The sequence below is a fragment of the Terrapene carolina genome, unplaced genomic scaffold (genome assembly GCF_002925995.2).
Source record: "Terrapene carolina triunguis isolate 2854851 unplaced genomic scaffold, T_m_triunguis-2.0 Scaffold146, whole genome shotgun sequence".
Taxonomy (NCBI): Eukaryota; Metazoa; Chordata; order Testudines; family Emydidae; genus Terrapene; species Terrapene triunguis.
The window spans coordinates 427865-441822 of NW_020664497.1; the positions used below are offsets into that span (position 1 = coordinate 427865).

General features: G+C 36.9%; 1 protein-coding gene across 2 annotated transcripts in view; it reads left to right on the forward strand.

The window, feature by feature from the left end:
- Positions 1-13958, forward strand: part of SHLD2 (shieldin complex subunit 2) — a 72782-nt gene that overhangs the window by 35922 nt on the left and 22902 nt on the right. The window contains exons 2-5 of one of the 2 annotated variants that reach the window (XM_024209899.2): positions 859-1009; positions 5615-8291; positions 10475-10582; positions 11302-11496. In XM_024209899.2, coding sequence (XP_024065667.2) covers positions 6719-8291; positions 10475-10582; positions 11302-11496 — 1876 coding nt within the window. In that variant the 5' untranslated portion in view covers positions 859-1009; positions 5615-6718. Of the gene's footprint in view, positions 1-568; positions 1010-5614; positions 8292-10474; positions 10583-11301; positions 11497-13958 lie in introns of those variants that run through there. The other variant, XM_029912000.1, reaches the window with a different exon arrangement.

The window sequence follows — 13958 nt, forward strand, 5'->3', positions numbered from 1 at the left end:
ATTATGCAAAATCAAGAGAGAATGTTTCATCCAGTTGAATTTTCAGGGGAAATTTAGATAGGTAGAGTGTAATTACCTATGTTAGAATTTGGTAAAATCTATGCTATGGAACCTTTAAAGACAAGTCTGCCAGGACCTCAGTTTTACATCTAATCTAAAATATCAATATATACTGGGATAAACGGCCATAAATACAGTTCATGTTCTCATGTATTAATAGAAAAGAGCTAACTTTGGGCTTCTTTAGTTTTACCTTTTGCAGTTTTATTCTCATATGTTGAAGCAGTTTTTCATGGAAACTAAAGATAGTAGTGCCTGGGAATTAAAAACAAATCTAGTTCCCATGTTTTTAATCATAGACAAAATTACAAAATAAAAGAACTGCATATGTTTGACTGTAATTCTCCACCAATGTTTTTCCTTCAACAGTACACTTAATTGATCAAGTCTGTGTGATTGTTGTTGAGCACAATCATCTTGCAGACAGAGTATGTATGAAACGTGGTATTCAGCACACTGCTGGAAATAGTGTAAAACAACACCACATTTCTAAGATATATTTCTTTTTCATACTTGAATATTATGTATTTATCCCTTTAATTAAAATGATTTTTCTGTTTCTCAGCTAAACACTGCAGGAAGCTGCTTTAGACTGCCATGTGAATCCCTACAAAGTATTTACAGAAAACAGCAGCTGGGTTTTCATTTTAACTATGATGACTTTACATTTTGGTGACATTTTTAAATGACAGTTTACCTTCAGATATGAATATGTGGTGAGATACGTCTTGCAGTGTTGATTTGTAAACAAGTCACTCTCTTAGCACAGTACCTGATCTAATAATCCCGTCTCTCCAGAGACCAGATTGTCCCACTGATGTCCTCATCAAGATTTGCCAAGAACTGAATCACACTGTGGGCACACAATTGTTCGGTGGACACTATCTCAAAATCACAATCCACTGGCCTACTTTTTCCTAGAAGCCTACCTTGCAGGAGGGTGAAACAGGTAAGAGAACTGAATAGGAGAACTTTGATTCATACACATTTCATTCAGTCTTTTTCTCTTGTGGTAGATGACAGTATTGGAACTACAGTACAGTCTTTTCACCAAACTTTTCAGAGATATACAGTCTAGTTTCCACAGATAGGACAGGAACATGTTTACATATTTCTACATACAAAAATTTACAAAGATTTCAAAGACTTTGCCCTTCAGGGACATACATTTTTGAAGCACAGCCTTTCCTTCCTTCTGTCTGTGCCTTTGATAAGGATTTAAAGGTTGTTTTCATCCTAGTCTACAAGATATTAAATTTGTTATATTTAGAAGTCATCCTACTTAATGCTGCATCCAAAGATTAGGTTATAATCACAAGATAACTGAGATCCCTTTTTATTTCCTTAATGTTCCCTTGGTCTCTTTCACGCCAAATTTACAGCTTGTCTACATCAGAAAATTATTCTGGAATAAGCTAGTAATAGTTATTCCGTGAAAATTTCTCCATGTAGACAAGCCCTAAGTCTTTTTTCAGGCTGCCCCATATGCTTGGAACAACCTCCCTTTTCCCATGTGACAAGCATCTGAACCTTCTCCCAGACTTTCCTTGGAAACATTTTGTTAGGCTTCCTTTCCATCACCAATCACCTCTGATTATATTTGATCCCACCCTCTTGCCTTGTCTTTTAATTGTTTGTTTTGCAGCAGGACAATTTAGATAGATAAGTCCTTTTCTCTGAGAGTTTTCAAAGTTTGTGTTATTGTAAAATATTCATCTTGCCTATGACAATAAAGTAATTAATAAAATAAAAGAATCCTGGGGGCTGATAACACAGGAATAGCCTATACAAGAGCTGAAAAATTGAATTACTTCTTAATTTTTTTCATACGGGTGTCTAGAGCCAAGATACCTTAAGTGAAAATAAAAGTTCCAGGAAATTATAGTTTCACTATCACTTTTTTTTTTTTTTTTGGATGTATGACGGTCTTAAATCCCTGAAAATTCTAGGGCCAGATGGGTTAAATACTAGAAAGGACCCTAGAAATGGAAGCCTAAAGAGATTGTTCATCCAGTATTAGATAATTTTAAGACATCCTTGGAGGCACTGAATGAAGTAAAGACATAACTCAATCTTTAAGAGGCTAAAGAGGAGCTAGGACATTGTCAACAGAAAATCTGACCTCAGTGGTAGATAAGATGATAGAGATATTCCGAAGGAAAGTGATCTCATAACATTTGAAGAAATTACATGATCAAATAGAAATCAGCAAGGTTTTCTAAAGTGTAAATTGTGTCTGACAAACCTGGTAGCTTTTTTTTTTAAGATATGGTTCAGTAAGCAGATACGGTGGGGCCTTAATCCTTTTGGGTTTTTAAAGCGTACTTGTCACTGCACACCACACTGGGTGACATACTTATATATAAAGGAAGCAAGTACAGCAGAGAAGACACAGATTTTGAGTGGGTCAGAAGCTGGTGAGGTGACCTGAAGCTGATCAGTGCAAAACATTTGGGGTCAGCAAGGAGAAAAATAACAAGTGGGGTGCCACATGGATCTATATTGGGAGTACATGTGCTGCACACGTCCCATTTCCTATGGTGTGATAACAGTCCTAAACTGTTTCTATACCTGAAAGTGGGAAAGTAATCCAGAATCTTTCAAGATCTGAACAAAATCCTCACTGCTATAGGGTTTCATAAGAAGACTTAGAGAGGGGGAAATTACTGTAATTTTTACAGCAAGTGTGAGGTATTCTACATTCCTAAGTGACTCCATCTCCTATCTCAAAGTGAGCATACTGTGAATTCCACTATGGGCACCTTGGCACTGATGTGCTACAGCTGTTTTTATAGATTCTCATGAATGTTTTTCCCCAGATACTGTGTCCTAGGGGTGCATGAGCTGATAGATAAGGTAGAGGGACTAGAGGCTTCATTTGCTTTCCAGTTTGGACAAGAACACTTTTTCATAACTGAGAAAGAAGGCACTGCTATTTGGCAAACACACTTATCCTAAAAGAAATGGCTGGAAATACTATTTTCAACATGTCTAATTTGAAGTGTGAGAGGGAAGACCATGTATAGGGGGGCTTGGAATATCCTACTCTAAGGAAGTATCTGGAAAATGTCTGACATTCAGCGAAATTTGGCCTTGTCCAAAGGCAAAGCATCTGCTCTTCAGAAGTATTTTTATGAGACCCAAGGATAAGTCGTTTTTGTAAGGGATGATTTAGCAGTGTTCAAAGGAAAGAGCTTATTAGAAGCAGGAAAATCATTTCAATCTCCCTTTCATTTCGGAGGTAGAATTCTAACAAGAGCCTCCTGGAAGTCCAGATACCTCTCTAGCTCAGTGATTTTCAAACTTTTGTACTGGTGACCCCTTTCACATAGCAAGCCTCTGAGTGCGACACCCCCCCCTTATAAATTAAAAACACTTTTTAATATATTTAACACCATTATAAATGCTGGAGGCAAAGTGGGGTTTAGGGTGGAGGCTGACAGCTCGCGATCCCCCCCCCCACACACACATAACCTCACGACCTCCTGAGGGGTCCCGACCCCCAGTTTGAAAATCCCTGGCTGCTTATCTCTGCATCCTGGTGTCTTGGCTGGTACAATATGATGCTAATACATCAGGACTCCTGCTATTTGGGTCAGGAACTGGGGGCATTGGCAAGCTGGTGCTTTTAATACTAAGGGAAAGGAAGAACGTTTGTCAACAGAAACACACCCTAGTAAATGGTGTTGGAAATACAAATCATAAAAGAAGATGCTGGTCTTCATTTTGACAGGATAGGTACTGCAGAAGGGAGGCATGAGTGTGCTACGATATTTTAAAGAGGATAAAAGTATACAGGAAAAACTACAGTCTGCAACACAAAGGTGAAAATAATGAAAAGAAATGTATGGGCTAATACCTGGGAGGTAGTAGTCATGGACCATAAAAAGAGAATGAAATTGTTACTCTGTGAACAAGAACAGAATTAATAGTGTCAATTGATCACAGTTAACTGAAGCAATTAATGCAAAACAAATTAACTAGATTAAAAAATTTAGTCACAATTAATCACAGTTTGAATCACACTGTTAAACAATAATAGAATACCAATTTAAATTTATTATAAATATTGGATTTTTTACAACATTTTCAAATATATTGATTTCAATTACAAAACAGAATACAAAATGTACAGTGCTCACTTTATGCTATTATTTTTATTACAAATATTTGCACTGTAAAAAAGATAAATAGTATTTTTCAATTCACCTCATACAAGTACTGTAATGCAATCTCTACCATGAAAGTGCAACTTACAAATGTGGAATTAATTTTTATATAACCCCGCTCAAAAACAAAACAATGTAAAACTTTGGAGCCTACAAGTCCACTCAGTTCTACTTCTTGTTCAGCCAATTGCTAAGATAAACAAGTTTGTACATTTATAGGCGATAATGCTGCCCGCTTCTTATTTACAATGCCACCTGAAAGTGAGAACAGGCATTCACGTGGTACTGTTATAGCTGGTGTTGCCAGGAATTTACATGCCAGATATGCTAAATATTTGTATGTTCCTTCATCCTTCAACCACCGTTCCTGAGGACATGCTTCCATGCTGATAACGATCATTAAAAAATAATGATAGAATTAAATTTGTGACTGAACTCCTTGGAGGAGAATTGTATGTATCCTGCTCTATGGCTTTACCCGCATTCTGCCATATATTTCACGTTATGGCAGTCTCGGATGATGACGCAGCATATGTTAGATTTAAGAACACTTTCACTGCAGATTTGACAAAACGCAAAGAAGGTACCAATATGCAATTTCTAAAGATAGCTGCAGCACTCGATCCAAGGTTTAAGAATCTGAAGTGCCTTCCAATATCTGAGAGGGACGAGGTGTGGAACATATTGTCAGAAGTCTTAAGAGAGCAACACTCTGATGTGGAACTACAGAACCCTTACCATCAAAAAAGAAAATCAACCTTCTGTGGTGGCATCTGACTCAGATGATGAAAATGAAGGTGCGTTGGTCCGCACTGCTTTGGATCACTATCAAGGAGAACCCACCTGTTCTCAGTTTTAGGTGACGTAAATAAGTGGGCAGAATTATCTCCCATAAAAGTAAAAAAATGTGTTTGTCTTAGTAATTGGCTGAACAAGAAGTAGGACTGAATGGACTTGTAGGCTCTAAAGTTTTACATTGTTTTATTTTTGAATGCTGTTACATTAAAAACTACTATCAGAGAACATTATTAAGGTTGAAAAGTCAAGCACTAAAAAGTTAGGGAAGTCCAGAATTGAGGTTGCCTTTGCAGCCTTAATTCAGCCTCTTTATGTGTATGCATTATAATAAAGTCTTTAACTACATAATCACATACTATTTTTTTCCAGCTTCTGAAATAGCACAAGTCTCTGTGTCACAGAACTATTATACGGCCTTGCTCTGTTTCCTTTTATGAATTTTGTGAATGTGAAGTTTGTCATAGGGTTTGGCGACCCCTAATGGGCAATTAAGAAACTGACTATATTAAATAAATGAAACTGATAAAGAAAAAATATCATTTTTTTTCATTGCAGTGTTTAAATGTTTTGCTCTCTTTTATCTGCAGCTGGATCAAATTTCTGAACTTCCTTCATATGATGTTATGCTTGCGGCTTCAACAGGATTCACAGTTCCATGACTTCCAAAACATTTAGACAGAAATAAGCAGATGTCTACACTTTCCTGAAATTCCATATTAGGCATCTATCTTTGGACAGTATCAGGATTGGGGTATTATTCCAACATACAGTTCAATTTGAAGACTCATAGCATAGATGAAAAATCTGAGAGTCCTTTTTTACAGACTGTTTAAGATGGACACAGTGTTATTAATTTGGAGAAGAGACTAGTAATTTCCTAGGCAGTGTGTCATTACTTACATGAATAACAGCTGCTACTGAAGCAATTACTCAGATATAGTGTGGGTTTTTTTAGTGTGTATTGAAAAAGTATTAGAAATTCTGCAATAACATTACCTGCTTTGATAAAATAGTCATATAATCAATGTCATTTTTATGTTAAAGTAGCAAGTTTTTCAATTTGAAAGTAATTTTTTAAACCAGATTTAACCCTTTTAATTACTTATTATTTATTTGAGAATTCCCCCTTCCCCCCATAACATGAAATCAACTGGTAATCATGCAGTAAGAAATTTCTGATATAGGTATTTATTTCTGCCAATATAAAATGAAAGTGTAAATAACCAGTTCACGTTAAATTGTTTTAAGTAGTAGATGATGATGATGATGATGATATTTGAATATTCACAGAAATAAAGGCGGTTTAGCTTCCTGGGAATTGGTTCAGGACTGTTCAGTTTTTCTTTGTTTGCACTGCAAATTTACATATGTTTCATATTGACACATATCAAAATGAAAAATGTAGCCTAATTATCATTGTAGTCCTATATACCGCTGTAGGGCAGACTAATTTGTTCCAATTTCTCTATATTATGAATCTGTGACTATTTAAAATGGTGGTATTTATAGCTTTAGCCAGTTAATTTATAAAACACAATATTTATCTGTATGAATTAATTATTTGAAAATTTAACATGACTGCCAGGAAAATAAGTTAATGAAGTTTTGAGGCATTTTATGTTAAAATTTGAAATTTTGTATTTATTGCACAAAATTATATTTTCTCAAAACAAAAAAAAAATACAAAAAGCATGTCTGGAAGACCACAAATCCATATTTTTTTGGGAGCACCCATCATTCCAACCCCACTGGAGGTGTCAGAGGAACAGAGTTTTTCGGTAGTCACTACTGAAACATGGAAAGAACTCCACCTTTCATCTGACAAACATGCCTTCCATCTTTTTGCTGGAAAATGCAAAAGCATGGATCATATGGAACATCAGGCACCAGACCCTAGAGACCCAACTGTTCACACAAGAGATCATTTCTCTGTGAACTCTGAAACGGGAAGGTGTGGAGTGGCAGAAGATTATTTAACATCATGTGTACCTGTAGTTGAAGGGATGGAAACTCATGGCAGTACATTGAAGAGGACTGGTGATGTAACTTCCTATGGTTATCAAATATCTGGAGATAGAGACACATGCAAAAATATGAGTCAAGTTGAATATCAACAGCTTCCTCGTATATTTACAAAAACAGATGGACAGTGTACAAAACCCTCAAATGACTGTTTTCCAAACCTCTCTGAAAAAGGTGTCAGCCATCTGGAAGATAAGTGCTGTGATATTTCTGATTTGGTTTCCAGTACTAAACAGATTAGCATAGATTTAAGGTCTATGGGAAAAGAAGACGTTCCATCAGGCAATCATAGTGTCCATCATGAACATCTTAGTCAATACCTGGAAATGTTTTTCCCCAAAATAGCAAAGGCGTCAAATACAAAAAAACCACTGCGTGATTGTTCAGACTTTGCGATATCAACAGACACCGAATTTCTTAGTATAATGACATCAAGTCAAGTTGCCATTCTTGCACAAAAGCACTTTAAAGAACAGAATAAAATGCAGAAAGAAGCCATGAAACTAAAGGGAATAGAAGCAGGAAAAAAATATAGAGAAAATGAAGTAGTTTTAAATGAATCTTTCCAGACTAATTTTGTTGTTGGAGCATGCACTAATGTGGCAGAGACTGACCAGCAACAAGAGTCTGCAAACTCCCTTGAACTTTTCAGTTCGGAGAGTGCTGGGAACATTATCTGTCTTGAGTCTACAAGAAGAGAAACAAGTTCTCAGGAAAATGCAGAGGACTCTCAAGAACTTGTCAGTGTTGCTGATGAACAACTGCTGAATGAGATCCATATTGAACCATTGAGCACAGGAATATTGTGCTCCCAACTAGATAATTATAATAAGGGCTCTTCTAAAAGACCCCGAACATCTGAAGATGCCCTAAGTATTTCTTACTCTACACTTAAAACTCAGCAGACATCAAAGAGAGCTAAATTGGTTTGGTCTCCAACCAGTCCTGAAACAAAAGTGGATCAAGAGACATTGTCAAAGTTTTGGAAACTTCAGAAGAATCCATTGCTACTTAAAAACTGCTGCTGCAAGAGCCAGAAGTACAGTGTTTTGGTCACAGTAGTACATCCTTGTCATGTCAAAGAAATACAGATAAAGTCAAGACCAAAATCTTCCTCTAAAGTTCCCATAGCAACTATTGTAGTTATTGACCAGTCAGAAATAGAGAGGAAGGTTGTGTTGTGGCGGGCTGCTGCATTTTGGTCACTTACAGTGTTTCCTGGAGATATTGTACTACTTACAGGTAAAAACTCCATTTTTAATGTTTGCTCTTTAAAAATTTACCTTTTTAAAACGTTTTCTATATCTGACGTAGAATAATTTATATAGAGAGACTTGCAATCATTAGTTTATTTACTGAAAATTATCTAAATTATCCTGCCACTTAAAAAGCAACAAATTGTGATTTTAGGGAGCGGGAACTTTGCATTATTATACAATACGTATATTCTTTGATTTCCAGCATGCACCATGTAGAAGAGCAATATATTGCAGTAGGTCAAGTCAAGTGTATTCTGTGTATGTAATCTATCTAGCCAATGAGCATTTATAAAGCAGCTATCACTGTGGCATCATAGAAACATTGGGATCTCTCCAGAAGGAACAAGGTGTTCAGTGTTTTGCATTTTCATTTAATCTGCTTTTGAGATCCTTATTTGGATTTCTTCTGTTGTAGTTCTTTATCACTGGTAGTCATGTACCAGACGATTATAACTGTTGTGGCAAATCCCAGATAGAGAAGCAATCCTTGTCAGCTTTGTCCTATGCCATTAAGGGCTTTGTACATCAATATTAGAAACTTGAATTGGATATTCAGTGGATGGGGAGCCACTGTAGGTTGCAGAGCATTGGCATAAAATGCTCTGTTTGGTTCATCCAGCTCAGGACAAGTTAATTAAGATTGATGACCACTCCTTATTATACTTGCTATCTCCTGGAACTCTTTAGTTATACTTGGGATCAAATTCATCCCTGGTGTAAGAAGATGCAACCCAGGGGGAGCGACATCTGCTTAAGATATATTGGATTTGGCCAATATAAAGCAAAAAAAGGAAGGAGGATGTGGAACTTTAGAACCATCATCTTTCCCATCCAATCAACTCTACAATACATTTAAAAGAGATTGCACGATGTCATATCTACCCAGTCTGTCCCATTTCATATGGTGTGATAACAATCCTAAACTGTTTCTATACCGGAAAGTAATCCAGAATCTTTCAAGATCTGAACAAAATCCTCACTGCTGTAGGGTTTTATCATCTGACCATTTATTCCTTGAAGGTGATATAGAATTATTCCTATTATCAAATCCTACAAACACTAATGCTGGGGTATTTTTATCTGGTTATCCCTACTTTTATGTAGGCTCTTATACTGCGCCGAAGACTGATATCTGAACCTCTAAGAATGCAACATGAGAAATCATTGTGATTTTTCTTTTTCCCCCCTGACATTTCAACAAACTTGTTTCTAATATTGATAGTCTACATTATCTCTTGCTTGTTGTGACTTTTTCGGTCAAAGTTTTGAATGTTTAAATTCTGTTTGTTGTATAGTTTTAACTTTTTTACTATTACTCAGATGTGTTATAGAAAAACTGAAAGTAAAGATAGCTCCCCCTGCCCCTTTCCTCTTTTTTTTTTTTTTACCTTATGTCAGACTCCATCCAAAGTATTTTTAAGCCAGCCTACTACTGCCTGCCTCAGACAGGCTATATGAGTCAATAAGAAACTATTAGTCTACCTGCCTTGCTGTTTGGAAATCATACTTGATAAATGTAATTCCCTTGCACAATGTGTCTTTATGAGATACTTGGTGTTGGACTATTAAATATCATACAGTAGAGGATGACTACCATTGAGAAGACTTGATAAAGCGGTGCTTTTATTGGTTCTCTGTGAATTCTGAAAATTATTTGTTTTAAAATTAAGCTCTTGTAAAAAGATAGCCTCTTCTAAAAACACTCTTCAGCCACAAGCTAGTGCTCCAGTCCTGTCAGCTGCTCTGCATGGGCTATGCAGAGTTCCAGTGAAGTACACAGGGTTCTGCATATGCATAGGTTTCTGCCTGCATAGAACAACTTTGCAGGCTCAGGTCTTAGGAATATATTTAGAGCCAAAATAACAGCTTGGCTGCATCTTTCAAGGTTAGCCCTAGATCACTGTTTAGATAGCACATAAAAGGAAAGTAACCTACCTGAGTAGTGGAGAAGGCCACTGGCAAGACAGGAACAGCAGGTAGACCATAATGCATTGGAAAAGACCAAGGAAATAGATGGAGCAACTGAAACATTAGAGGAGTGAAATAAGATTACAAATTCAGATTCAGAGCTAACGTCACTTTAAAGATTTCCAATGCTGAAGTACGACCTGTATATACATCAACCATTAATGTGCTGCGGATTGATGTCTGCTTTCTTTGTTGCAGATGTCACTGTGTATGAGAACCATTGGTATGGAGAAATGATGCTGCAGTCAACATTTACCAGTCAGTTATTTAATCTGGGGAGCTGCTCAGCTATCGATCCCAAAGAATGTGAGACTGCAATATGTGCATAAGGGAGTCTTTATATTTTATCTAATTCTCAACTTCACTAGATTCGAATTCAAAGAAGAGAATTGTTTACAGATTAAATCATGTATTTTCTAGATTTTATTTTAAAAGAAAATTGGCTGTTTAAAAAATAATCTTTTTATTGTTGTTTGGATTTTCCCTGCAAAGGTAAACATCTAAAGTGTGCAGAACACTAGAAAGTGATCTGTAAAGAGCAATCCTGGACTGTTAGCCAGATGGACTATGTGACACAATTGAGTGTTCATCATACAAAGCAAACATTTACAGAACTATCTGAGTTCTCTGTACTTAGAATAAGAAATAACTGCCATATTTCAGATATAGCTCTTTAGTAAATGCTGACTTTTTAATGAGGACCACTTTATATGATTCTGTACCAATGTAAGAGCTGTTTTTGTTTTCTTACTAATTTTGGGTGCATTTAAAGCAACACACATGTTGTGCTGAAATTCTGTCAAATAATAAAGTATGGTTAGTTTTTTTTTTTTAATGGCAAATAAAAAAAAGCTTTAATTTCAAGTCTGAATCAAATGATAAACTGTGTATGATGATATTTCCAGGTTCTGCCCTGGTTCAGAATTATTTTTTTCAATTCAAACACTCACTAATCAGATTATAATACATTTCTTGGCCAACAAAAGAGAAAGGGTCAGATTATTTTCTTTTTCTTTTCTTTTAAGTTTCCCATGTTGTAGATGTTGATGTTCTCCAAGATTTATTGGCATATGTGTCTTCAAAATTTGCCTACTTCAGAGATCTCCCACACAGACAACCGCAGAAGTTGGATCGCATACAGCATGTCCAGCTAGATCGACTTCAGCCAGATACATTGGTGCATTCAGTACTAAAACTTGTCAGCATCACTATACTAACAGGTAAGTGTTTAGAGCTTAAGTGACACAAGTTCATGATTATGTTGCAAGCCCAGATACCTTGCCAATATGCTAAAGGGTAGTTAAATCCTGCTCCACAAACCAGCATTTTTAAATGACAGTAAATTTTAGAGAATTTTTTTCAAACTTTTTAAAAATCAGCAATTAAATTTTAGATTGTTTGCTTTTTCCCACCCTATACCTCCATATTCTGCTCTGGTCACCCCAGAGTGACCAGGCTTTGCTTTCAGGGGACCTGAAAACTGCTAGCTGACTGGGAAGGGGGTGTGACCCCAGGAACCCATCAGTGTCAACTGGTAGAAGGCACATCATACCATAACTCACATCAGGTCTGACACACTCATTGCCCGAACTCATTGTTGTCATAATCTATATCTTAAAGGTGTCATGTAAGGTATCATATGCAAATTGGTAACATGCTGGTCATTAATATTACTGCATGACATATGTACAGGTGGTATATAAAGAATTATAGATGTATCCTGGAAACATTCTTATAAAGGAGTTTGGCAGGCAGGGTATAAGCCCAGCCTTTCATAGACAAAATAATGTTGTTTTGTCTGCTTGATTGTGTCTCCAATATAAATTGAGCAAGATGCAACCAGAAACAATGGAAGTACATTTGCGTAGAAGGTAAACAAAGCCATCAAACTAGCAAGTGGGTGAGATGACCACTTGATCATGATGGGGGATGGAGGGTGTACCCTCAGGAAGCCGTCCTGGCTCCTGAAACAGAGACAGTGGAATTGTGGAAATTATAAGCAAAAACAGAGAGCCATTTTGTCATCATCACCAGAGAAACACAAGAGGCCAGAGCTCTTGAAATCTGAGAAAGGTGGATCTTTCAGCTAAGGGGGTTGAAGTCTCTGGAAATTGACTATAAGTGATAAACCTGCTTGGACAAGGATTGTAACTTGCTGAAGTTAGGTTTTAGTCACTAGAAAGCATGTTTTGTTTGTAACCTTTTAAATCTTTTTCACTTTTACTTGAAATCACTCAAACCTGAGTTCTTTGTTAATAAACTTATTCCTGTTTCATTACAAAACCATCTCAGTGCTGGTGTATTGAAGTGTAAGTCTTCTGGTAACCGAACAGGCTTTTCTGTGCTCTGTCTCTTTGGAGGCAGAGATCTCAATAACTTCTGTGAAAGTCTAGTGGACATTGCAGGAAGCTGTCTCCGGGGAACCTGGAAACTGGTGTTCACTAATTGTTACCTGCAAGGTAGTATTTGGACTGGCAGAGTCCCGAGGAGTTTGCTGGCAAGGCTGACTAGCTGGTGTGGCAGGGAGCTAACACGTAACTTAGCAGCAGCAAAATTCACTCTTGCTGAGACAGAGCAGTAACACAGTGGCTCACAGTTCTGGATGACCTGGGCAAGACATAACGGGGTCAAGTGTGAGCATGACTTGACAGACGGAGAGGGAAGCTGATAGCTTTTTGCCTAAAGCAGAGAAGATAGCCTTTGTTTTCTCTAAGTGGTCCTAGTCTGGGATCACTGGCATGAGCTGGTTCCTTCTTTCAGTGAAAGCAGTAGTAGTCTCCCTTTCACCTGTTTCTCCTACTTCCCCACATTGTTATCTGTAATTGTCAATATTGTCTTTATTCTTCTACAGATTGAACTTTCTAAAGGTGGAATTCTTCATGATGTAGGCTTGCATATACTGTACATACATCTCATCAGTTCTATTTTGAACATAATTTGCTATTGGAGAACTATGTTAAGTATTTGTGAGAAACACTGAATGTAGGCGGGTTTAAAGCCCTAAACTATCCCAGAATACTGAAAGAACTGGCACATGAGATTGCTAGTCTCATAGCAAGGATTTTTAATAATTCTCTCTGTTGGGAGATAGCCATTCCTCAGTCATATGGTACTACGTCATACCTATATTTAAGAAAGGGGGGGGGAAGTGATCCCAGCAATTACTACCTAGTTCAGACTAATAGAGCTGTATGCAGGGCTTTAGAACAAATTGTGAGGGGAAAGGATAATTAAATTAATTGAGGTAAATGGTAAAGGAGATAAACCCATGTTACATTATATCATAGGTAGATCATGCCAGAACTGTTCGTTCTTTCTTTGAGAAAATAACTGATTTTTTAGAAAAGGGAAATGCAGTAGATCTAATAATGTACTTGGACTTCCTTAAAGCTCTTGACACAGTACCGTATGAGAAATTATTAGTTAAATCAGAGAAGGTGGGAATTAGTACTGTACAAGAATTGTAGGATGGATACGGAACTGGCTAAAGGGGAGAAGGCAATGGGCTGTGGTAAAAGGCGAACTATTGGATTGGAGGGAGATTACTAGTAGAGTTCCCCAAGGATCAGTCTAGGGCCCAGTCTTACTCAATATTTTATCAGTGATCCTGATATTAAAAAAAGGAGTGTACTAATGAAATTTACTGATGATACAAAGTTGGGAGCAGGGCCGGCTCTAGGCA